Source organism: Amblyraja radiata, chromosome 1, assembly GCF_010909765.2.
Source record: "Amblyraja radiata isolate CabotCenter1 chromosome 1, sAmbRad1.1.pri, whole genome shotgun sequence".
In the NCBI taxonomy this organism is placed as follows: domain Eukaryota; kingdom Metazoa; phylum Chordata; class Chondrichthyes; order Rajiformes; family Rajidae; genus Amblyraja; species Amblyraja radiata.
The window spans coordinates 63,647,947-63,675,288 of record NC_045956.1 but is presented as its reverse complement, the minus strand read 5'-3'; the positions used below and the strand labels follow the sequence as shown (position 1 = coordinate 63,675,288).

The 27,342-nt window shown below is 43.7% G+C and overlaps 1 protein-coding gene across 19 annotated transcripts in view; it reads left to right on the top strand.

Moving 5' to 3' along the window:
• LOC116974623 (calcium/calmodulin-dependent protein kinase type II delta chain) overlaps positions 1-27,342 on the top strand; it is a 270,060-nt gene that overhangs the window by 116,344 nt on the left and 126,374 nt on the right. For all 19 annotated transcript variants that reach the window (XM_033023325.1, XM_033023340.1, XM_033023365.1 and 16 more), the window contains exon 4: positions 21,321-21,375. In XM_033023325.1, the coding sequence (XP_032879216.1) occupies positions 21,321-21,375 (55 nt within the window). The remainder of the gene's footprint in view (positions 1-21,320; positions 21,376-27,342) is intronic.

Sequence of the window (27,342 nt, the reverse complement as noted above, 5' to 3'; positions counted from 1 at the left end):
CTTGATTAACCCCTGTCAAAGTAGAAAGAAAGGAGCTGCTTGTGGAATCTAACAATATTAACAACTATGCCGGCATGATTGTAACATGGCAGTGAATCACTGATTGATGCATGCAAAGTGACAGATTGCTTACCCATCCACTTGTCAGCATTAAAAAAAAATCTACTTGTTCTTGCTGTATTGTGCACACATCAAGGTGGAATGGTCAGAATCGGATTAATTAGGTGGTAGTGCAGCCATCAATTATTTGAAATTAAAAAAATATTTATTAGTACAATCTTGGAGACATTTGTATATTATCAATTGCCAAAATAAGGGGTCTTTTTAATGTATTTATTTGCTTAAAAATAAGCATGAGCAAGTAAGCGTTATTATTTTCTTTTAACTTGAGTGACAGTTTAATTTCTTCATTACTAATCATTGCTTTATTTAGATAAGATGGATGTTTCTTGGTGAGAATGCATTCAAAGGCGTTATTTAACATCTTGTCATTAGACAGAATTGCAAGGATTTGGAAATAAAATGGCGAATCAGATTGGAATGATATGTTTGACTTAATTGAAAAGATTAAGACGTGCACATGGATTTCAGATGCTACAAAAATATCTGTAGACAATGTTCATGCACACCTCTTGCATCCTTCTTCACTGTTCCTTAAAATAGCACAGCTGCCAACGTGCCTTCAAAACAATAAGTGATGGGCTGTTTGTTGTACTTGCCTCCAGTTTGGGTTATTTTAAGCCTGTTTTGCACTGCATGATAAGCTCAAGTCATAGTGTTTGCTTTTGGAAGGCACTCATCTAATTCATTTGTTGTTCTGCTGGTTGATATATTTGACAGAATCATGGATCTTAAAGAGAATATTAACCCTCCCTGATGTACTGGACAGTGGAAGGTCACTACTTTTTTATTTTATTAAAAGGAAATCCACCATAAACACACCTAATTCAAATGTAATTGATCTGTAATCAGGAAAAGCAGAGGATTAGGGGTTAGGTGAGTATTCACTGGCAAGTGGAGGTGCTGATAAATATAGTATGTTACTGAGGTTATGCATTTGAGGTTTCAGCAACCGTCCAGATTTCTTGGAATGTAGGAAACCTGGCTGCCAAGAACCACTGAGTTCACCAGTTAAGAGCTTGACTATTTCTGCTTTTGGGAAAGAAATATAAATGTTCTTCTGGCTCTTCCGGCTGTTTTGAACTACTATCTATCTCTTTGATGACCCTCGGACCATCCTTGATCGGACTTTGCTCGTTTTACGTTGCACTAAACGTTATTCCCTTATCATGTATCTATACACTGTAAAGGATAGATTGTAATCATGGATTGTATTTCTGCTGACCGGCTGTACGCAACAAAAAGCTTTTCACTGTGCCTCGGTACACGCAGGGCTGCCAACTCACACGCATTGAGCGTGAGAATCACGCATTTCGCCCAGTTCTCACGCTCTCATGGTGATCACAAATTTCTCACGCTCTGTCGTGAGAAATTCTGTGATCAACGAGAATTTCAAAACTAATATCAACTGCATGTGCCTCGGCGGAGGGAGGGATGGAAGCAGAAGCAGCGGCGAGGACAGATGCAGATGGGGAGCCGGGGCTGGCGAGTGTTTGCCGGGCTGGCGAGTCGTTCACTGCAGCTCCGGCCATGGAGAAGCCTCAGTGCAAGAGTCCCGGGCCGTTGGAGGCGTCGGAAGCATTGCGCCTCTGTGCCGAATTCGCCCTCTGTGCCGAAATCGCCCTGGTGACCGGCATGGACCAGTCTGCGGCTCGGTGCATCCTGGAGGACAACCAATGGCTGCTGGTAGTAGGCACCAAGCACTAGGTAGAAGCGGTGAAAGATAGTGGCCTTCAAATGTGGGTGGTTGGAGAAAGCATCCTGCTTGCCTGCTAGATTTTCACTTACTGTAACTGCAGGAAAAATGTTCCCGATGTTGGGGGAGTTCAGAACCAGGGGTCACAGTTTAAGAATAAGGGGTAGGCCATTTAGGACTGAGATGAGGACAAACTTTCTTCACCCAGAGAGTTGTGAATCTGTGGAATTCTCTGCCACAGAAGGCAGTGGAGGCCAATTCGCTGGATGTTTTCAAGAGAGAGTTACATTTAGCTCTTGGGGTTAGTGAAATCAAGGGATATGGGGGAAAAACAGGAAAGGGGTACTGATTTTAGATGAATAGCCATGATCATATGGAATGGCAGTGCTGGCTCGAAGGGCCGAATTGTCTATTCCTGCACTTATTTTCTATGTTTCTATGCTTGAGTATATGGCAATAAAACTCGACCACTTGATTTTGAAGCATGCATGCATGGTGGAGGTATAATGTAGTCATAGAGTGATACAGTGTGAAAACAGGCCAATCGGCGCAACTTGCCCACACCCGCCAACATGTCCCAGCTACACTACCTGCTTTTGGTCCATATCCCTCCAAACCTGTCCTACCCATGTATCAGTCTAACTGTTTTTTAAATGTTGGGATAGTCCCTGCCTCAACTACCTCCTCTGGCAGCTTGTTCCATACACCCACCACCCTTTGTGTGGGAAAAGTTACCCCTTTATAACGTTACCTCTTAAAAATACTTCAAACAAAAAACATTGAAATCATACTTCTACAATGCACTAAAACATGATTAATACATCAATTTTCAAAAAGTCCGTACTGTGGGAGGGGGTTCACCCTCCTCCCACACCCTCCCCACACTCGGTTGCTCCACTCCCTTGTCAGGTACTCCCAAGGCCAGTGATCAGTGATCGCTCAGCCCCCCCACTTTCAAAAACGCTCGGCGACCCCTGGTTCAGACGGAGAGCACTGCCAGATGTGAGCGGGGGACTGAGGCCAGTTGTCCGTGATGTCTGGATCCCAATGCTCAACGTTTCGTGTTTCGGAGTTGGCTAATGTTATTGATTTGTAATTAGCCTGATTTGTAATTAGTTGATAAAACCTTAATTTATTAATCCGGAATATCCAGGGGGATGGTATAAGTGTAATATTAAAATGACATGCAAGGTGTCAGGCTGTCTGTCAAAACCTACAGCTCCGATAACCCATTATTTCATTCAGTTAAATATTGGGAAGGTAGCACTATTGTCATTTGTCACTCAATTATTATGTTTGTTTACCTCACTCACTATTTCTAACCCCCCCCCCCCCCAAATTCCTTTGATAGGTTGAATAAAAATGTCCCCAATCTCGTTGTTTTATTAATTGAACATGTAGATGAACATCCTCAAGGAGTGTAATCAGATGGAAACTGATTCAGATGCGATGTTTAAGAGCTTGTTCAAAGAAGGGGCATATTTTAAAGGAGTGACAGAGATACTTGCAGGGGAATGTGTGAGGAGGTTATTATTTGTCTTTAGTTTAAGCTTGGACATTCCTGGTGGCGGCGCGACTCGTTGCAGCGGCTCCTACAGCCTGTCTGTCTTTTTTTATTTTTTGTCTAGTTAAATGTAGTGTTTGGTGTTTTTTAAATACTGGTTTTTAAATATGTATATGTGGGGGGCGGGGGGGGGGAGGGGGAAACCGTTTAAAATCTCTTCCCTGTCCGGGAGACCCGACCTTTTCCCTGTCGGGTCTCCGTTGTCGTTGGGGCCTAGCACCGTGGAGCGGCCTCCAACCTGAACGACCCGGGGGCTCGGGAGACTGTGCTGCGGACTACTCACCATCGTGGGGCTGGCCGGCCTCGGAGCGTGGGGAGCGGTGGTGACTTGCTGCTGCGACTCGACTCCTGGGGCTCGGAGGCTCCAGCAACGCAGCCGCAGGTCCGGTGGACTGGGACATCGGGAGCTCACGGGTCCGGGGGAGAGAGAGACCGCTTCCCGGAGCTCCCGCAACGCGACTTCTCCAGCCCGTGTCGCGGGGTTTGGAACGACCCGGAGCGGGGTCATACATCGCCCGGCACGGCTTCATAGCCGTGGGACATTACAGCGCCCGCCGGGGGCTCCAACTTCGAGACTTCTAGACCGGGAGCGGGGCCGTAAATCGCCCGGCACGGCCTAAAATGGCCGTGGGACTTATCATCGCCCGCCTGGGGCTTGGACATCGGGAGAGACATGGAGAGCAGGGGAGAGAAAAGACTTTTGCCTTCCATCACAGTGGGTTCACTGTGATGGATGTTTGTGTGAACTTAATTGTGTGTATGTCTGTAGGACATTGTTTTTGTTTGTATGGCTGTGGAAACAAAATTTCGTTTGAGTCTCACTGGGGCTCAAATGACAATAAATTTGTATTGTAACCAGGACATCTGAAGATTCAAAGTTTAATACAGTAATTGTGCTGATACTGACTCCAACCAACCACGTAATGAATATCATCCATTCCGGAGGTTTTATTTTTCTGATGCCATTTAAACTTCACCTGGATTTCTATCACTTTAATGTAAAAGTAATTGGGAATGGGGAGCATTGGAACAAAAATTTGCCCTCGGTACATATTAACTGTAATATAATAATGTATGCATGTTGGTAAGTGCAATCAAAACAAAGATCTTTTTATCATTCTGAAGAAGGGTTTCGGCCCGAAATGTTACCTATTTCCTTCGCTCCATAGATGCTGCTGCACCCGCTGAGTTTCTCCAGCATTTTTGTGTACCCTATCTTTTTATCATTGTTGTGTTATGAATACCACATAAAATATTATGTACTCTCAAGATCACATTAAATAGAATATTATTGCTTAAATATATAGTTATTGGACTTTGCATTTTGGATAAGTCCCAGCTAAGAGGAAGACAGCAAAATACTGAAAATATTGCGGGTGAAAATGACTTCAGGATAGTTTGTTAGGAAGATGAAGGAAATGGTAACAGAATACTTATACAGCTGAGTGAGTATAATTTTATGGATGAGAAATTGTGTTCAACCAATTGATGACTTCTTTGACAAAGTAACTAGCATGTTAGATAACAAGGAAGCCAATGGATGTAGCAACTTTTGTCCGTGAGGTGCCCCATAAAAGATTACCGCATTAGATAAGCACTTGTGGACTTGAACGTAATAGGTTAAGTCCGGGGGTCAGATATGGACTTTATGTGTGGGCCAGATATATTGTCAGTGCAAAGGGACTAGGAACAAGGCCAAGTGTTCATCCAGAGTCAAGGTCTGGAATAGTACTGGGTGTGCAGTCAAAGCTGGGACAATGGTAGTGTTCAACATTGGAAACCTAAGCAGGTAAGCAGCTATGATCAGGGTAGAATAGGGGGGCAGGTGTAAGGTGTAAGGGGTCAGGAATGAGAGAATGTATGCAACTGGAGTCAGGGTCAGGAGTAGTACCAGGTGTGCAGTGAGACCCAGGTTGGTCAACATGGGCCAAGTGCTTGATTATAATCTGATTTCCATACATTAATATACTAAGATCATTCATGTGCTGCACCTGTTGATCGGAGCCTGGTTCTACTGTGGAATGTAATTAGGAATGTAATTTAGCCCAACCTTATTCATAGCTCATCCAATTTAAAGCATAAATATTGCATTCAAGTGTAAGTTAAATGACTCGTTATAGTATGCACCAGATTGCACGATTTCAAGCTGAAAAATGCAAAAGCTCCGTACCAATGGGAGGTGGGACACCTCCCTCCCACAACCTCCCCCCACCTCGGTCGCTACGCTCCCTCAGACTTGGTCTCTTGCAATTTCTCACTCCCAACTCTCACCCAATGTTGGCAGCCCTGGTACACATGACAATAAACAAAACTCAACTCAACTCAACTAAGATAAACTACAATTTTTTTTCCTCCCCACAATGTCCTGCAGTTTCCAAAGTTTATCCCTTATTGCTTATCTACTGACATCACACTGGTGTCCATTCCCTTTCCCCTTATTCCTCTGTTAGTAGTTTGCTTTTCACGACCCAGTTCCTGCATTCTGCAATTATCTCTCAATGGTACTTTGCTATGCTTCTTCTCTCACTTTCTTAAAGATGTCATTGTGCTCTGCATTTGTTTTTAACTTCCATTGACGTATTGTAATACAATCCTAAGAATATGTTTTTTTCAAATACAACAAAGGCTTGTGATACATATATAGAATGACAATGATGGACAAAGCAGGAAGAAAAAGATAAAGTTGTGCATGCAGCATGACTGAAAAAATCTGCATGTATATGATTGGTGCAGAAGCTGTTGGTAAAATATCAGTTGTATTTTTAATAGTAATTTTATTTCAAAATTGTTTTATGTCCAGCTTGTTAAGATGGTGCTAACTACCATCCATCAATCGGTTATCGTACGTGTATTAAAGTGGGATCACGGTCCTTCCATACATTTACAGAATGTATCTATGAGACTAAATACACAGTTTAATATGGCATGGATTCATTGACAAAGGTATAAGTTGAGCGAAAATTTGAAATTTGTGTTTCATTAAATTATATCAAAATTTAGTCACTAACTTCAAATAGCCCTTGCTTTCCCACTCTCTCCATCCCCTCCCCTTCCCAGTTCTCCCACCAGTCTTAGTCTCCGATTACATTCCATCTCTGTCCCACCCACTCCCCTGACATCAGTCTAAGGAAGGGTCTCGACCCATTCCTTCTCTCCAGAGATGCTGCCCGTCCCGCTGAGTTACTCCAGCATTTTGTGTCTACCTTCGATTTAAACCAGCATCTGCAGTTCTTTCCTACTAGTTATCTACAATAATTTTTTCAAAACAATATTCAGCCGTTCATTGAAACCTTACTTTTGAAAGAACCGGGAATATATCCTACTCAGTCTGGACGTTGCTATAAAATATCTGGATTACTTTCTCATTAATCTGAGCAATGTTTTCCTGGCATTGTCACTGTATAATAAAAGCAAATTATTGTCTCAGCAAACTTATTACATTATTTTCTTCATGGTAATTGAAGCATGATAAAACAGAGAACAAATCACAAGTACATTATTTAATTATTCACATCTTATAGCTGGTCTTTGTGACTTCCATCCAGTTCAGTTTGGGAATCAAAGTACTGTGAAGCCATATATCTCATTGCCCCCCTCTATTCCCCATGGCACTGGTAGACTGTTCCCTTTCACTATTTGGTTTTGCAGATGTCCCGGATGGAGTACCATTATTAATCCCTGTCCTTTACTCGTTATTTGCTGTATTTCACCATTTGCTGTGTAAGTTTGATATCTGGCTGTGGCACAGCATATTGCTTGAGAATTTGTGGTGGGAGGAGAATTGTTGACTTCCTAAAGATGGGCCACAATGTTACGCTCCACAGTGCCATCTCGTGAATGGATAGCCAATGGTGCACCTGTCTACTGTGAGCTAGAAAATACCCCCCATTTTTCTATCCTCTAGGCCCATAACGGGTCCAGGCAGACTTCCATTTAGTTGTCTGCTGTTTGAATTTGCCATGTGCTCCTGGAAATGATTCTCTACTCAGCCTGAACAGTATTCCATTGCTTAAGGAGGCACAGTGGCGCAGCGGTAGTGTTGCTGCCTTACAGCGAATGCAGCACCGGAAACCCGGTTTCGATCCTGACTACGGGTGCTTTTTGTACGTTCTCCCCATGACCTGCGTGGGTTTTCTCCGAGATCTTCAGTTTCCTTCCACACTACAAAGACGTATTGGTTTGTAGATTAATTGGCTTGGTAAATGTAAAAATTGTCCCTAGTGGGTGTTGGGGTGTGAATATGCGGGGATCGATGGTCAGAGCGGACCCGGTGGGCCGAAGGGCCTGTTTCCGTGCTGTATCTCTAAACTAAACTAAACCTGTGGACATGGCAATGGTTGAATTTTACAGATGGAGGCAAGATCCTAGTGAGTGAGGTTTAAGTGCTGTGGCTCTTAGTACTCACTGTTCTCCATTACTCTATTACCTTTTGGTGTCATTCGTGGAGCGCTTAGCATGCATGACCAGGGACTCTGACCATCCATCTGTGTACTGAGTGCTCCTTCATGGTTCTGCAATTGGTGCATATTATAGTTACCTGCCATCTGTTGCCAGAAATGCAAAGAGGAAGCTTTATGTCTTGTGCAGCTCGGCAATTTGCATGAAAAATATATGTCGTAAATTTGCATTATGATTGCAATCAGAATATGTGGCGCCTTCATGATATGTGGCAACAAATATTCATTGTTCATAGAGGAGCAAATTTTGCATGTCTGACAGTTTCTGGGGACGATCGTGTTCTTTGTCCAATGATCCATTTGATGCAATGGAGGAGAGCTGAGATTAAAAAGCAGTCCTGGGTCCATTACTAATGTAGGATTTGAGTGGGACCTTCTACCATGAGTCTTTTACTTATCTTTGATCCTTTTGTTTACTCAGACCAGCCAACTGATGTCTCTGATTTTCCCTACGATTCCAGTTCTCCAATTTCCCCTTGGTGTTCGGAAGGGTTTAAACTAGAATGGCAAGGGGGTGGGAACCAGTGCAGCACGTCAGCCAATGGAAGAGCCGATGAGAAAGTGGAGCTTATAATAAGAAAGTCTGAAAGGAAGGACAGGCCTGGAAGAAATTATCGTGGCTATCCCTCGAGGCCGAGGATGCAGTCTATGGTCCGTTGTTTTTATGGACTCTCAGGTGGCTTATGATTCCAATTCTGGCTATGAAAGTTCTTCGGCATTCAGGACAGGTAATTCCAAATGGCAGATTGACCTTTGGTTGTTGCTGCCTCTCTTTCCGTCCTCTAATTCTGCAAATCTGTTGGTTTCGAAGGTTGCTGTTCCTTCTTAGTTGATGGTTTGCCAGAGTTTCCTGTCCTTGGCATTGGCTTCCCAATTGTCAATGTCGATTTCACATTTCTTCATGTTGGCTTTTAAGACGTCTTTGTTACGTTTGCCTTCTATAGAAACATAGAAAATAGGTGCATAGATAATTTGTGAATCTCTTCCAGGCCTGTCCTTCCTTTCAGACTTTCTTATTATAAGCTCCACTTTCCCATTCGGCCCTTCGAGCCTGCACCGCCATTCAATATGATCATGGCTGATCATCCAACTGAGTATCCCATCCCTGCCTTCTCTCCATACCCCCTGATCCCTTTAGCCACAAGGGCCACATCTAACTCCCTCTTAAATATAGCCAATTAACTGGCCTCAACTACCTTCTGTGGCAGAGAATTCCACAGATTCACCACTCTCTGTGTAAAAAATGATTTTCTCATCTCGGTCCTAAAAGACTTCCCTCTTATCCTTAAACTGTGACCCCTAGTTCTGGACTTCCCCAACATCGGGAATAATCTTCCTGCATCTAGCCTGTCCAACCCCTTAAGTATTGTGTAAGTTTCTATAAGTTCCCCCCTCAATCTTCTAAATTCTAGTGAGTACAAACCGAGTCTATCCAGTCTTTCTTCATATGAAAGTCCTGCCATCCCAGGAATCAGTCTGGTGAACCTTCTCTGTACTCCCTCTATGGCAAGAATGTCTTTCCTCGGATTAGGAGACGAAAACTGTACGCAGTACGCTGGGAATAGATGGTTTGCTTTGGTAGACGCTCGTATTCCATCCGCAGGGTGAGCAGAGTGTTTCCTAAATATGGCTGCTCAGACATGAGTATTGTTACCGAACAACTTTCCTGCTTCTGTCCAAAGTTGAGTGATTGAATCAAGTATTCTGTGCCGGCTCTTGACTAGGAGCTTCCAGCTATCATGTGGCCTGCTCCCTTCGCCCTTCCCCGATCGACGAAAGTCTTGAGAAGTGTTGTGCTACTCACAGAACGAAGATGCCTGTGCATGCATTTGTTTAACGTGTACTTGATGTTGCACTCCAAGAAGCACATGGTCCTTCACAAACCAATCAACTAATTCCAAAGGCAAGGGAACCAAGACGATTGGAGCTGATAGATGTTGCAGCCTTCATCCGCCTTCACACCTTCAACACAAATTTAACATCCACCACAATGAGTTCACCAAACACCTCCTCACTGTGGTGGAAGGCAAAATCTTAAAGTCTCTGTCTCTTCCCTCTTTGTTCTCCCTCTGCGCCGAGGCGATCCAGGCTCCAGATGTTGTGACCCCACCGGGTGATGGTAAATCCCGCGGCTCAACCGTGCTCCGCGAACGGGCCGGTTCAAACTCCGCGGGTGGTCGCTGCCGCCGCCACAGCTCCGAGGCCGAGTCGGGTCTCCACTGCCACCGCCACAGTTCCGGGGCCGAGTCGGGTCTCCACTGCCGCCGCCACGGTTCCGGGGCCGAGTCGGGTCTCCGTTGCCGCTGCCGCCACAGCTCTGAGGCCGAGTCGGGTCTCCGCTACCGCTGCCGCCGCCACAGCTCCGGGGCCGAGTCGGGTCTCCGCTACCGCTGCTGCTGCTGCCGCCGCCACAGCTCCGAGGCCGAGTCGGGTCTCCACTGCCGCCGCCACGGTTCCGGGGCCGAGTCGGGTCTCCGTTGCCGCTGCTGCCGCCGCCACAGCTCCGGGGCCGAGTCGGGTCTCCGCTACCGCTGCCTCCGCCACAGCTCCGGGGCCGAGTCGGGTCTCCGCTACCGCTGTCGCCGCCACAGCTCCGGGGCCAAGTCGGGTCTCCGCTGCCGCTGCTGCCGCCACCACAGCTCCGGGGCCGAGTTGGGTCTCTGCTGCCGCTGCTGCCTCTGCCACAGCTCCGGGGCCGAGTCGGGTCTCCGCTGCTGCTGCAGCTGCCGCTGCCGCCGCCACTACAGCTCCGTGGCCGAGTCGGGTCTCTGCTGCCGCCACAGCTCTGGGGCCGAGTCGGGTCTCTGCTGCCGCTGCCGCCGCCACAGCTCCGAGGCCGCCAGCTCCGCCATTAGGCCTCGGCGCAGACGGAGACAGGGACGGGGAATACGACAGAATAAAAGTCGCATCCCCCGAAGGAAGAGACCAAAACATGTTTCTCCCACCCCACCCACACACATACACAACTTAATAAAACAAAATTAACTAAAACATGACAAAGGAACAAAAAGAAAGAAAAAAAACCAGACGGACTGCAGGTGGGCCGCAGCTGTTAAGCCAGCGCTGCCATCTTGGAGTGGGATCAGATGGGGCTTATGAGGAATATAAAACGAGTAGGAAAGAACTCGCAAGCAAATAGAAGGACCAAAAGGGGAGTCGGATTAAAGAAAATCCCAAGACTTTTTAAATGGATGTTAAAAATAAGAGGGTGACCAGGGAGAAGGTAGGAGTGCTCATATAAGAGTGCAAAGATAATAGAGGGAATCTATGCTCGGAGTCGTAGGATGTAGGTGAGGTACTAGGCGAGTACTTTGCACCTGTATTCATTGAGGAGATGGACTTGGAGGCCAGCGAGATCAGAATGGAGAATACAAAGATGCTAAAGCAGTTTGACATCAAGAAGGAGATGGTGCTAAGGCTCTTGAAAAACATTAAGGTGGAATAGTCTCCAGGGCTTCGTGAGATCTATCCCAATTTATTGAGAGGCAAGAGAGGAGATTGCGAGTGCCTTGACGAGGATCATTGTTTCTTCTCTAGCCACAGGCGGCACAGTGGTTGAGTTGCTGCCTTTAGACGTCAGACACCCAGATTTGACCCCGACTATGGGTGCTGTGGTTTCTCAGAGTGCTCTGGTTTCTTCTCACATTCCAAGTATGTGCAGGTTTGTAGGTTAATTGGTCTCTGTATATTCGATGGTCAGTGCGGACTCGGTAGGCTCAATGGCCTGTTTCCGCGTTGTATCTCTAAACTAAGGCCGGAGGGTGGCAATATTGTTCCTTTATTTAAGAAACGAACTAGTGAGAATCCAGGGAACTATAGACCGATGAGCCTCATGTCAGTGGTAGGGAAACTATGAGAGAGAATTCATAGAGATAGGATATACCCCCATTTGAAAGATAATGGGCTAATTAGAGATAGCTAACATGGTTATGCATGAGGCAGGTCATGTCTCACTAACTTGATTGAATTGTTTGAGGAGCTGACAAAGGAGATTGATGAAGGTAGCATGGTGGATGTTACATAGATGGATTTTAGTAAGGCTTTTGAAAAGTTCCCTCATAGTAGGCTGATCCGGAACATTATTATGTACGGAATTCACCTTGACTTAGTCGGATTCAGAACTGGCTTATTCCTAGAAGATTTAGGGTTGTGGTTGAAGATAGATATTCTGGCTGGTGGTGTGTGACCAGTGGAGTTCCGCAGGGGTCTGTACTGGGACCTCTGCTGTTTGCGATCTACATATATGACCTAGGCGTAAATGGTGATGGATTTGTGTGTAATTGTCTGATGACACCAAAATTGGAGGAGTTGCATACAATAAAACCCCTGTCCCACGGTGCAAGTCCACCCTCGAGTTATCCCGAGTTAAAAACAAATCAAACTCGCGGTAATCACGTAGAATGAACGTAGCGGGAACGTCGGAGCTCGTGGACGTAACATAGCGACTCGTAACGTTAACGGCAGGTACCTGGGAAACGTGTTACCTCGTGAAAAGTTTTCAACATGTTGAAAGATTTCCACGAGTCAAATATACTCTTGAAGGAAAATGTTGATACTTTTAAACTCGTTGTAATACCGTAGTAGCCCATGAGTTTACCATAGTGACTCGTGAGTTTACCGTATTAACTCGTGGGTAATCTTAACTCGGCAGCTGGACAGAGAAAAAAAAGGTGAGTAAAAAAAGGTTTGCCAAGTCTGCCTGTCAGGAATGATCCCCTGATGCTGGAGACACCATTGGAAATCTCACCTTGGCCTTTGGAATAGAACGACCAGCAACCAATATTTCCAGATTTCCAAGGGCAGGTCACTTCCCTTGTTTATGTGCCTTTCACATTACTGCTCAGATGTTTGATGTGGGGGGGGGGGGGGGGGGGGGGGGGGAGTGAATGCATTCCTGTTTGCTCCCGTGCACCAAATAACTTCAGTCAAAGCTGAAACCTTGACGGAGAGGCTGCCATCGTCTTTTCTCAAACCCTTTCCCCCGCTCGTGGTGCTTTCCCACTGATCATAAAGACTGCAGGACTGTGACTGGGCCACAAGATTTGTTCTACATGAGGTTAATTGTGCCGCAGACCAAAGAATACCTGCCCGATGGCCCAACAGCGTCCTTTAATGAATAAAGATCAGAGGAAATCCAAACACGGGCGAGAGATCTCAGATCGCACCAACAAATAGTATCAAACGAACGGGTAATCGCATTAAATTCAAAGCATTTACAGCTCAGACTATTGGTACAATCCTCATAATATTTGTCGAATGGGCCCTCTGATATTAATATAAAGCATCTGTAAATAACCTTTAATGTTGAATCAAATAGAATAACCCCCTCTAGAAGTTCCTGATACTCCTCTTCTGCCCCAGTTCAAAGTGACTATGTCCTAAACAAGTCTCGCCCATTGAGTGACTACTCGCAAATCTTGCTTTTGCCACGCGGAAAAAAAAAGTTCTCTTTTCCTTTCGTTGTGACAGGTCACATTCCGCCCCCTTTGTTGTGGGTTTGTTTAAGTAATCCCGCCCCTCCTTAATCTAACACCATTCTTAACACCATCGTTTTGTCTCTGGGTTTTCCAGATGAACGAATTTGTTGAGGCCCGCAGAGCGAACATGGTGACAAGAGGCTCTGCAAACTAGTGCGGACTGTGCGGGTAACAACTAATATAGCGTTCATCTCACCAGTACATGAAACGTGGTCATTCACTATCAATGCATAAGATTGAACATCCATTTGTTAGTTTAATAAAAAAGATTCGGGTGATGATTCAAATCTAGAATATTAGTTTCCCAGCATCTCTGGAGAAAGGGAATAGGCGACGTTTCGGGTCCGAACCTTTTTTCAGACTGAAGAATTCCTACCCGAAAATTCAACCATTCCTTCTCTCCAGAGATGCTGCCTGGTCTGCTGAGTGACGCCAACATTTTGTGTTTATCTTTGGCATAGTCCAGCCTCTGCAGTTCCTTCCTACACAGTAGTTTCCCAATTTGACGAGGAAGCCGAAGAGCCGAAACCCTGACTGTAAGAGGCAGGGAGTCATGATGCAGTTCTATGGGACTTTTGTTAGGCCGCATTTGAAGTATTGCATGCAATTCGGGTGAACCTATTACAGGAAAAATGTGGATGCATTTTTGAGAGGGCGCAGAGGAGGTTTAGAGGGATTAGAGGGTTTCAGCTACAAGAAGAGGTTGGATAGGCTTGGATTGTTTTCTCTGGAATGTTGGACGTTGAGGGGAGACTATAAATGTATATAAAAATTATGAGAGGCACAGATAGGGTAAACAGTATGTCCATATGTTATTAATCAATGTGTTCAATAATAGCAACAAAAGTGTATGTAGTTACGTTTTATTTGAGTAAAAATTCAGTGTTCCTGCTCTTGAACATCCATAAGATTGAAGTTGTTTGGTTCCTCAGGAAACATGGCAGCAAAAACTATTGTTTTCATTGCGGACTTTGACCATTGACCGAGCTGAAATTCTTTGCACTTGTTGCATAATAAATGGGAGTGCAATTTATTGTAGATAAGAATTATTTCAGAGTTCATTAGTAGTGATCACTGTTAACAAAAATAGCACTATTAAATTTGAGGCCTGCCTCCTATTTCCTGAAAAATAGTTTTCACTTGTCTGTTATGAGCAATTTATTTTTGTGGTTTGACAAGATTTTCAGTCCCTTGACAAGATGGCATCATCTGGGTCTGATTGTAGCTTCCAGGTTGCATTTCATCCTATAGCTTAATTGTATTTACTTTGTTAACAAACACTTACACATCTGATTTGCAACGTTTTGAACCAATTAATTCTTCACCTGGGTTTGACTCCCTAGGAGCACTTCTACTTAATCTGTTTTTCCAGGTTTCTCCTTTATTTTAATAACCAGCACAGCTCATTGCAGTTCGTGGGATAATTGAAATCCATTCACCTTCATGTAACTTACCCAGAAATGTTGTACAGACCAGCACCATAAGTTCATAAGTGACAGGAGAAGAATTAGGCCATTCGGCCCATCAATTCTACGCCATTCAATCATGACTGATCTATCTCTCCCTCCTAACCCCATTCTCCTGCTTTCTCCCCATAACCCCTGACACCATCATCACTTCCCTCCCACTGAGAGAAGCAAAACTTGCAACTCTGTAAAATATTGTTACTTAACTTAATGGTACAAGATACAAGATACATTTATTTGTCACATGTACCAATTGGTACAGTGAAATATGTGGTCACCATACATCCATCGGATAAAAAAGAGCACAACACACGATAGACTCCAACATAAAACATCCCCACACAGCAGAATCAAAGTTTCCCACTGTGAGGGAAGGCACCAAAATTCAGTCATCTTCCTCTGATGTTCTTTGATGTTGTTCTTTGATGCTCACCCGTGGGGTGGGGCCTCCCGAACCCTCCGCAGTCGCCGCTACGGGTGGCCCGATGTTCAGGCCCTCTCGCCGGGATGGTGGAACTCCGACGTTGGAACGGGAGAACAACCTCAGCGGCTTGGAGCTCCGAATCGGCCACTTCCTACCGGCTTCCGAAGTCCACAGGCCGCGCTATGCGGAGATTCACGCTGGCGGCCCTCGGCAAAGGGATCCCAGGACTCCGCGATGTCGAAGTCAGCGCCGCCCGCGCTGGAAGCTCTACAAACCACAGCTCTACGATGTTGAAGCAGCAGGCCCAACACTCCTGAGCTGAAAACGGCGATCCAGGTTGGCATCGCCCGCTCCGCGATGAATCCGGCACTGCGCCGCTGCTGCTGAAGCTTTGGTCCGGGCCCCGCCAATCCAGTTGGTGGGCCATACATACTTCCTCTGGCAGCTTGTTGCATACACCCACCACCCTCTGTGTGAAAAGGTTGCCTATCAGCTTCCTATTCATTTTTTCCCCTTTTCACCTTGAACCAATACACTTTTGTTCTTGGAGACACAAGGCACTGCAGGTGATGGAATCTTGAGCAAAACAAAGTGCTGGAGTAACTCAGTAAGTCAGGCCATATCTCTGGAGGATATGGACAGGTGCGATTCAGATTGAACACTTCTTCAGACTTGGGCAAAGGGCGCAGACCCAAAATCTCACCGATCCATGGCTCCCATGGATGTTGCCTGACCTATTGAGTCACTCCAGCGCTTTGTGTTTCCTGTTAGTTCTTGATTCTCCTACCCTGGGAAAAAGACTGTGCATTAATCTTATTTATTTTTGCTTCATTGTTTTATACACCTCTATAAGATCGCCCCTTATTCTCCCGCGCTCGAAGGAATAACGCTTGAGTCTGCCCAATCTCTCCCTATAGCTCAGGTCCTCAATTCCTGGCAACATCCTCATGTCCTCTCTGTACTCTTTTCAATGTAATAGCCTATTTCCCATAGCAGGATATTCAAAGCTGAACACAATACTTAAAGTGTTACTTTAGTGCCATCTGCAAACTTACTGCAAAATCATCTGCAATTTTTTTTCCCCTTGAATTTGTCTGAATGTCGCAATTGGACCTGCCTCCACTGACATCTTGTTTCACATATCCATCCCCTGTGTGGAAAAATGTACCTCAGGTTCTCTTTAAATCTATGCCCTCTAGTTTTAGATTCTCCTATCCTGGGAAAAAGATTGTGACCATTCACTTCATCTATGACACTCATGGCCTTGTAAATCTCAAAAATCTCATCCTTCACTTCCTTTGCTCCAGGGAAAACAGTCCAAGCTTATCCAGTGTCCCCCCCCCCCCCCATAATTAAACCTGCCAGACCCAGCAACATCCTTGTGAATCCTATCAGCACCCAGTGAACCCATGGCTAATCATAGTCCTGCTGCCATGAAGCACCATCCTCATTGTCATGTAGATGCATTGCATCAGACTTTAGATTTCTGCAGTAAAGGGCCTGTCCCACTTGCATGCGATTGCGTGCGTTTGGCGTGACCAAACAGAAGCGGAGTTCACGCGTGACGTCATTTGCGTCATGCTTACCAATCAGCTGGGCAGGAGACGGGCCGACTCAATTTGGGCGTCGCACGGCGTCGGGCGGTGACGTCATCGCGCAATGCCACGCCGGGCGGTGACGTCATCACGCAACATCATGCCAGCGGTGACGTCATCACGCAACGCCATGCGCTAGGCGTACGCCGTCAAGACGCTGCATACGACCGCAATGCGCCTGCATGCCGACAGGCCGTTGGTGCGCAAAGATTTTGGCCACTGTCAGAATTTCGGAGCCCCAAGCGATGTCGGGACCAGCCCCGCACAACTCCGCGCTTCTAAGTGGGACCGGCCCCGTGCGGCCATATGGTGCCCGTACACCTCAAGGGACCACGAGGTTGCGTAATTTGCGAGCCAAGGTCGCGTAAGTGGGACAAGCCCTTAATAGTCCACCAGTACTTGAGAAATGCAGATTTAAAAGTAGTTTGTGGGATTTAGATGTACAGAGAAACCTGGTATCAAGGGTCAGACATTTGTGTGATTACTCTTTGGACTTACAGTAAATCAAGAGTATACTCCACAACTGGTTTGCTTCCATTAAAGAATTGCCAGAGACTTTATTTTTGCATGACCTCTCACTGCCTTTTGCATAATTACTAGCAGGGATGAGCTCTTTAGCCAAACTAGTACTTGCATTCCAGGCAGCCCATCTTGCTTCTGTGGCACTGCAGTTAATTCACAGTAGTATTGTGCTCATAATAGAGGCACTTTTGGCCTTTATTTCCACTGCAGCTGCAATGTTTATAAATTAAATGCACACTGCAAGTTCCACTATCTGATAATGATGGCACATGCAGGTCAAATCTATTAATTCATATAGAAATAAATTCAAAATAGAACTCGCTTTTGTCAAAATACAAGGCCTGTGCTCTGGCATTGTGATCACCTGCGTCACAAAAGAACTGCATGCAACGTCTTCTTGCATATCAAGTAGACAAAACAGCGTAGTATTAACAGACCCAGGTGAACCTTCAATCATCAAGCCCATTAAAGTGCAGCAACTCTGTATGATTGGTGCTGAACAATTAAATACCTATTGGGAGGATGATTCTTAATGAACATTGCGATTCTCAATATCTGCAGTTGAGTGCATCTGAGCAATTGACAATTTTGAGGCATTTGCTTAAACGTTGAGTGATAATTTTTTGACCTGAAATACTCCCATCATAAATCCCAAGCTTCAGACAATTTCTAAACCATGAGAATTCAATTCAAGAGAGCCATTTATTCTTTGTGTGTGTGCGTTCCATTCCTGAGAATCCTCACATTGCTGCCCTTCCCCTTGATTGCTCATGTTTTAAATCATCTCCTGGCCTTTACACAGCAAACTGAAATGATGTATTTTGTTTCCATTTAGGCCTGGGTTTCAAAAAAGAAAAAAGAATGTCAGTGCATCTAATAACACGGGTATAAAAATTGTAGCAAATTAATAAAACTGCTCAATAGACACAGGAAGCAGTGAAGATGTAAGCGGTGCTGGCTCGAAGGGCTGAATGGTCTACTCCTGCACCTATTGTCTATTGTCTAAGATGTGTAAAATGTGATTAACAACTTTTACAAACATGATACAAATGAATGAAAGATATGCAAAAAGCAACAATGATCAAGGAAAGGTGGAGCCCACAATGATCCATTGTTGGCTGAGGAGGAAGGTGATAATGAGTGATATAAACAGTAAAACTCAGCTGCACGATAGTGAAACTAGTACGATGACTAGGGTGTGGAAGGAACGGAGAGAAAGAGGATACAAGGGTTACTTGAAGTTAGAGAAACACATATTCATATCACCATATTGTAAGCTGCCCAAGCAAAATATGAGGTGCTGTTCCTCCAATTTGCGTTTTGGCCTTGCTCTGCCAATGGAGGAGGCCTAGGACACAAAGGTCAATATAGACAATAGGTGCAGGAGTAGGCCATTCGGCCCTTCGAGCCAGCACCGGCATTCAATGTGATCATGGCTGATCATCCCCAATCAGTACCCCGTTCCTGCCTTCTCTCCATATCCCCTGACTCCGTGATGTTAAACATAATGAAATACTGTAAAAGTTCACTGCGTATAGTGAAGTGTGCATGATTTTAATTGGAGAATTAATTTCTCAACCAGTGCACCATAAAGAAGACACTATGGGCGGCGCGACTTTCGTCAGCAGCGGCCTCTGCAGTCCGTCTGCGTTTTTATTATTTTATGTCTATGTTTTTATGTAGTTTTTGTTATTTTTTGTTGGGGTATGTGTGTGGGGGTGGTGTGGGGGGAGGGGGTAACTTTTAAATCTCTCCTTGCACGGGAGACCCGACCTTTTCTTTGTCGGGTCTCCGTTGTCGTTGGGGCTGCAACGAGGAGCGGCCTCCAACAGGAAGACCGAGGGCTGTGGTGCCGACTACTCACCTCACCGTCGCGGAGCTGGCCGAGTCCAGAGCGGGTGGAGCTGTGGTGGACGCTGCTGCGGCCCGACCTCCGGAGATTCGGTGGCTGCAACTGCGGGTCTGGCGGACGTCGGCACCGGGAGCCCGCGGGTCCCTGGAGTGAGACCGCTTTTCGGGGCTTCCGCAACGGCGACTTCTCCCGCCCGAGTTGCGGGGTTGAAGAGCTCCTGGAGCGGGGCCTTACAGCACCGCCCCGCGTGGCTTGGAATGGCCGCGGGACTGCGAGCGCGCGCCGGAGCTCTAACATCTAGAACCCGGTGTGCGACCTTGCATCACCCGGCGTGGCTTTAATGGCCGCGGGACAATTCGCCATCGCCCTCCGGGGGCTTTGACTTTGACTGACATCGGGGGGGAGAGTGCAGTGGAGAGATAAGTTTTTTTGGCCTTCCATCACAGCAATGTGATGGATGTTTATGTAAATTATGTTGTGTCTTGGGTCTATTTGTTTGTAATGTATGGCTGCAGAAACGACATTTCGTTTGGACCTCAAGGGGTCCAAATGACAATAAATTGAATTGTATTGTATTGTATTGTATTGTATTGTATTGTATTGTATTGTATTGTATAAATGCCATTGAATGACCAAGATGAGCCATATTCGGGGATCAGAATTGATCAGATTTGATGGGGCATCTTGCTCATCAAGGTCCCCCTCCCGTACTTTATGCCTATAAATCAGCCTACACACAATTTTTAAGAATGGAACCCTGGGAACTGCCAGTTCATGTATATACACTGTAACTGAGTACATTTTCGGTGACAAAATAGCGAGCTAGTTGTGTCCCTTTCTTGCAGAGCTAGAGAAAAGTGTTCAAAACTCACCTCGGATGCCGTCTGTGTGGAGTTTATATGGATCATTGTGACTGTGTGGGTTTCCTCCAAATGCACCGTTTCTTCCCTCATCCCAAAGGCATGTGGACTTATCGGTTGGAGATGTCAGCATCTGGAATCTTGTGCAAAAAAAACCCAAAGTGCTGGCTGAATCCAAAAATAGGCTGCCATAAATTCCCACTTGTTTGAGTGATATAATCTGGGGGCGTTTATAAAGATGTGAGGAGAGTAAAAAATAAATTGGACTCTTGTTGGATATGGTAAATGGATTCATGACACAATAAACAATAAAGGGCTGAATAGCTTGGGGCAGCACAGTGGCGCCACGGTAGATTTGCTACCTTACAGTGCCAGAGACCCGGGTTCAATCCTGACCTTGGGTGCTCCCTGTGGCAGCGTGGGTTTCCTCCCATGTTGCAGAGACCTGCAGGTTTGTGGTTTGGTTGGTTGGCTGCTGCGGGTTGTGGGGGTTCTGTGGCGTTGCTGGTTCTATCCTGCACACTGATTTGTCCCTCGTGTGTGGGGTGGAGCTGATGTTCCAGTGGGGGACACACGGTCATAGGGCGCCTGGGGTCAGTGTCTGGTCTGTGGGGCAGTGGTTTACGGGGTTCATGGAGTTCACGGAGGCCCGTTGGGCTGCAGGTCTCCACACCTTTGCGGTGGGGAGGGGGGGGTGAGAGGAACCATTTCGGTAGTTCTATCCTACACACTGTGAATTGTCCCTAGGATAGAACGAGTGTACGGGTGTTCGCAGGTAAGCACGGACTCGGTGTTTCCATGCTGTGTCTCTAAACTAAACAACAGTGCTTCAAAAACACTATCCAAATGTGTAGTTCTCAGAATTATTCAAAATGTTTTTAATTGTACAGTAGTAAGGACAGTTGAAGAACCAGAGCAACATCAATGTACAGCACCAGTATCTCTAAAACTAAACTAAACCAAGAATTGCGTCATTCACTTAGTAGTCATAAACAACAAATTCGGTCTACAACAGATTCGATCCGTCCGCTATGACTGAAATCCATTATAAAGAGGTCCATTATTGCGAGGGTTTATTGTATTCTCCTTCCAAGTTTTTGTATGTAACATAGAAACATAGAAAATAGGTGCAGGGGTAGGCTATTCGGCCCTTCGAGCCTGCACCGCCATTCAATGTATGTTTGTATGTCCTAAAATGTGCAATGTTTTTGAAAGGAATAATAAAATAGTTGCCATCGTTTCAATTGTAAACAAGTAAATAATTCAGTCTTTTTTTTCTTTTTTCAGTCCGGCTCCATGACAGCATATCTGAAGAAGGGTACCATTATCTAGTGTTTGATCTGTAAGTACTTTTCCTCATTCAGCAGTTATTATTCTTTCACTCTTCGCAGTCAGGTGAAATCAATTTTACTTCATTACTTGCCCCAGTGGTGAACGTTTAGGATTTGTGCTAGTATTGTTTTGTAACTTGGGGGGGTGAACAAGTACACAGCCCATTGTCAGCTACATATAGGTACAGCAAGCAGTTTGGAAGGCAAATAGTATGCTGCCCACAAGGATTGGTAAAATGAGTAAAATTATCTTATTGCAATTTTTTTATGTTTCGTTGAGATAGTACCTGGATTATTTAGCATAAAAGTCTATACTCTTTGTAAGAAAGGATATACACGTGACAGAGGGACTGCAACAGAGATGTGCTGGGTTGATTGGAGATGGGGGGAGCCCTTCTTGTTTTATTTGCGCACAATGTTGTGTAGATAACATCAATCAACTTAATTTTTGTTATAGAAATTTCTAGAAACGTGCAGCAAGTTACTCAGCATCTGTGAAAAGAGAAACTGAGTGAATGGTTCAGGTTGAAGATCCTTCAACCTGAAATGTTAATTTTGTGTCTCATTCCACAGAAATTGGATAACATTTTTCCTCCCTTGATTACGGAGTTTGGGTGAGCTCCTAAACATAGCAATGAGCAGCAAACTGCATTCCAGGATGCCTGGAGTGATTCTGAAGCTTGGAAGCTGAGAGAGACGCTAAATATGACCTGCCAGAGAAAAGCAGGCAAAGCATATATGTATGAGGTTGCATTTTAGATTGCAAGAGGCAAAGGATGTACATGAGGATGCAGAATGGGGATTAAGATTTGTGATTAGTTCAGGTGTCAGAGGTTATGGGGGGGGAAGGCAGGAGAATGGGGTTAGGAGGCAGAGATAGATCAGTCATAATTGAATGGCGGTGTAGACTTGATTAGGTCATGCCTAATTCTACTCCTATTTCTTACGACCTTATAAGTGTTGTCTCTTTAAATAGTAAAGTTTCAAGAGAAACAAGATTAATGAAACCTTTTTGTTTCTGTGAGTAGATGAGTACTGTCATCATTTAGACCAAGTGAGATTGTAAATTTCATGGCAAGTGGACCTTGTGTGTTTTGCACCACATTTGGGAAATTTTGTGCTGCAGGAAAAAAAACATGCGACTTCCCTTTAGGAAATTCTCTATCTGCATCCCAGCAATTTTCATCATACATAGATGTCGAATTTATCATTAAAAAGTTTACAAACTGCATGCCGTCATGCTGGTTGTTACAATCTTTCATTGATGGTATGTCAAAACTTATAAGTGCATTGTAACCCATATAAATATCAGAATACATTGAAGAAGTTAATGTACACATTTAATTATCACTTTGAAAAAGGCAGTTCCGTGGACTCCAGCATCTGCAGCCTCTTGTATCTGGAAATTATCATTTGTTTTGTTGAACTGGTTACTTAAATCAAAATGTTTATGTTTGAAGAAAGAAACAATGAAGGGGAGTGTTTTGGAGGGGGTATATGCATCGTTGATTGTAAAGTTGCATCGTTGGTTTCCAAATATTATTGTCAGAACAACATAAGCAAAACCTCAAATGAAAACTTGGGAATTTCTAATATAGAAGGATTTGCATGTATAAAGCAAGTTTCATAACTTTTCAAAGTGCTGTTGAACAATTGAAGTAATTTTAATTAAAATAATATATTTGTTGGCAACAAATGTTCACACAGTAAGACTCACAGAAAGGAATGAGGTAATGACCGGAAGAATCCTTTTGTTCATTCTGGATGAGCAGCTCCCCTGGGTTGAGTTGATACAAAGTTAATACATGACAAAACGAGACAATTGGAAGGCAAATGGTGCAGACAAGATATGTGCAATAACTCCTCCAGAATTACCACAGGACTGGTTTATGCTCGATGTAGGTTCAGATTTGTTTATACAAAACTATTTTACAAATAGGCTGGACCAGACCCGACCTAATTTACAAAATGTCTTCACTGGTGTCCATGCTGGCATTGTACTTTGGTGGCAGCAATTCTACTATTTGAAACATATTGAATCTGCCCAGGTATTTGTCTTTGTGTTGACCTTTATATTCCTACCACCAGCTTGTTTCCTGGCAATAAATGAACATTGCATAGCAACCCGAGTACATGCTGATTCACTGGCATCGTGCCACTGAATACAAGTGGCTCTGCTATCATGAAACTTGCTGTGTTCCTTTTATTTACTAACTAAATCAATACTACTAAAGGGAAAATGTCAATTGGAGAAAGCCTAAAGCTGACAGGACTCCAAGGGATTTGCCATCTGGTATCAAACTGTCTGTCAGTATTGTACAGGACAGTATAACATCATTCAGGCAGTCCACTAAATTGAGTTCCTGCTGAGGTTTAGTCACTCAGCAGCTGATGAGCTAAAAAGCATCATCTGACAGGCTGTGCTCTACCTTACCTTTAATTTCTGTACAGGTTAATACATAATGGCATTGTCCGTAAAGCCAACAGTTTTAAACCTGGGTTTTAGGATGGACGGTGATTTTAAACTAGATAAACAAATAGGCGCGGTGGTTAAGTCCAGCTTCTTTCACCTAAGGAAGCTGGCAAAGGTGAAGCCCATCCTCGAGCGGCAGCATTTTGAAACAGTAATCCATGCCTTTATTACATCTAGGCTGGATTACTGTAACGCACTCCACTCTGGAGTCGCACGAGCTTCATTGGCTCGTCTCCAGCTGGTTCAAAATGCTGCCGCTCGCCTTTTGACCGGAACTTGAAAGAGGGAGCACATTACTCCAATTTTGGCCTCCCTTCACTGGCTCCCAGTGCACTTTCGAGTTCATTTTAAAATTATTTTATTTGTTTTCAAATCGTTGAATGGGCTCGCCCCGCCTTACCTCTCTGAGCTGCTCCACCTATATGCTCCTGCCTGGTGCCTCAGGTCAGCTGATCAGCTGCTCCTTGAGGTACCACGGTCTAAGCGGAAGCTCAGAGGGGATAGAGCCTTTTCTGTTGCTGCTCCGGCACTTTGGAACACCTTGCCGTTGCACATCAGACAGGCCCCCTCACTGTCCATCTTCAAATCCTCCCTAAAAACTCATTTTTATTCTCTGGCTTTCGACACTGGCTGAGACATTGCTCCTGTTCTTAGTGCTTTTAATGTCTTTTAATTTTTACTGTTTTTAGTCGTTCGTTTTACGGTTTTTAATGGTTTGTAATAACTTTTTGTCCATGAGTTCTCATGTACAGCACTTTGTGGCAACTGCGGTTGTTTAAAGCGCTTTATAAATAAAGTTAATTATTATTATTATTATTATTATTATTATTATTATTATTATTATTATTATTATTATTAATTTAAAAACATCTCAAATAATTTGAGATCTGAATTTTATTTCACTGACTAAAGGTTTAGGGAAATAACCCCTCCTGAAATAAAGTGAGTTCAATTAAAATTGCACAAATCAGCTGTTAACAACTTTCAGAATGTGTGCTTTGATATGGTTATCAAAAATAACATGTTTACAGTTGGGCATAATTTGTAATTTCTATACCTCCAAATCAGTTGACAACTTGTAAAGCCACATCTTGATGCTGGAGATGTTGGAAATATTAAATATTTGCACCGTTGAATTTGAGAAATCTCATAATGAAGACTGAAGAAGTTTATTGCAGAACTCCATGAATTTGATGAGGAGGTTGTATGATGGGATTGATTACACGATACACAAAAATGAAGGGCTTGAAAACATCAGATCTTGTGTGCTATAACTCCTCTTTATGCTGGGTTCTTACTTTTTTAATGATAGAAACTTATGAATATGTGGGTGAAATATTGTAGCACTTTGTACCCAAGTTTGCAACCTACCCTAAAACTTGTTTCTAAGATAGCGCTGATGATGACCGAGATTGTTTCATTTGATTATTTCCAGAAATTGCTTTAAATAAATAATGGATTGTCAATCGAAAAGTGAAGAATACGCCTGTTTTCCATAAAATTACATAAAATTCCATAGATTATTTTACCTTAAAATCTTCCACGTGGGTTATGCATAAAGCATTTAACATTCCTAGATAACACGCCGGCCAGAAATGTTCCATCATTATCCATTTAGCATTCTATAAGCTGCCTGGGGCTGAAGGTATGCCTGTGTAATGGTCTTCTGCTTTATCACTTTTTCCTTTTGAATATTTGTAGTTAAAAAGCAAAATGAACTGCATCCAAAAGTAAACGTGCAAGGTAGCAGGCTTTCATCAATTCCAATGATTTGTGTGAACACTCGATTGCCCGTTTTGTTACGCAAGGTGTAAACTGCAACAGTGTATCCGATGAGGGACCTTAAGGAGAAAATATAGGCAAATGTGACCTTATTTAATTTTAATAATTTGTGCACGAGATTTTCATTTGAACTAATCTGGTATCTGAGGCAACTGAAATTGAGATTGTATTGTAAACATATTTTATAGATTTAAGAATAAGAATAATAGATTTTATAGATGTCAGTTAAAGTGCCAGAAACAGTGCATTAACGTGCAAAAATTGCCTCTCCATTAAAATCGGCTGTTCAATGTCAAATTAATTGAAATCAGCATATCAAACATTAGATGATACACCAGATTAATGTGCAATGTGGTTGCAACAACAATTTCCATTTATATAGCAACAAAAAACACAAAGTGCTGGAGTTACTCAGCGGATGATTACAGCAACTGACAGATGACGTTTTGGGACTAAACCTTGCCTCAGAATTTACAGCCTCTAGCATCTCCAGTCTTTCATGTCTCAGTCAGGTGTAGGGAGTTAGGCCACAGATCAATTAGGATTTTGTTAAATTGCAGAAGAGAATAAGTGGTCTTCCATATTCCTTTGTGCAGTTGAAACCAATTACAGCAAGTTGCTGGGGAAGGCTGATTACAGTTTTCTGGTAAACGTGTCATAGTTAAGTTGGAGGTGTTGATATGACTAGTCCTTGAACTTCCTTGGTTTGCATTTAGCATATAGGATGAGGGGCTGTGTTCTATTCTCATTGTTGCATCTCTTTTTGAGATACAAATGTGACTGTCTAAATTATTCTGGACAAAGACATAGTTTTGCAAACTAGAATCTCATGTATCTATATACAATTGCATTATAGAATTAAAGTTTGAATTCAGCATTATCAATGCATATCCAAGCTCGATATTTGTACATTCCCTCTGTATTTTGAGTGTATCTGTGTAGTACATTCACTGTTAAGCTTTATGTTAGATGCTGCGTTTCACCTTGAGGGCCAATTTCAGCAAACAATAATCTGTGGTTATTGTTACCCTCATTCCCACAAGCATAAAATTGCTCTTTATGAGATAAAATGCATAAGGGATGGTTGTCAACATGTAAAATATTTTCATACATTCTTTAAAAAAAAATTCCATGATAATGTAAATTTTGTGGATATTTAGTCTTCACGTGAGTGAAGCAAGGAGGCATCAGCTGCGTGGAACAAAAGAACCATCTGTTTATGCTAGGCAGATGCAGTTGAAATGCATGCGTGGGTTCACTTCTTAAAATACATTACTTGACATACGAAATGCTTACTAACCTAATCTTCCTCATTTCACACTACTGTCACTTTAAAACTGACGAATGAAGTGTGTTTTTCTGATGGGAACACAACTATATTTAGTTTTGAGGCAGAGAATACCTAGCAAAAATGCTCAACCTCTCTTGATATTTGAACTAAATAAGAAAAGATAAGATGCTTCCACGTTGGAATGCAAGTTTAATATGAAGTTTACAATGTTTTAATATATACCAGTAAAGGTAAACATGTCATAGTTAAGTTGGAATATATGTTATTTATGAGTGCCATAGTAAGACATTAGTTTTTATAGTGCTGGAACAAAGAATATTACAACACTGGTCAGTTGAAAAGACATAAAGATTAATGTTACAGATATAATAAAGGTGACTAAGAGAGTCAATTTTAGCACTATTCAAAATGAGGAAATCTGCAGTCGAGATA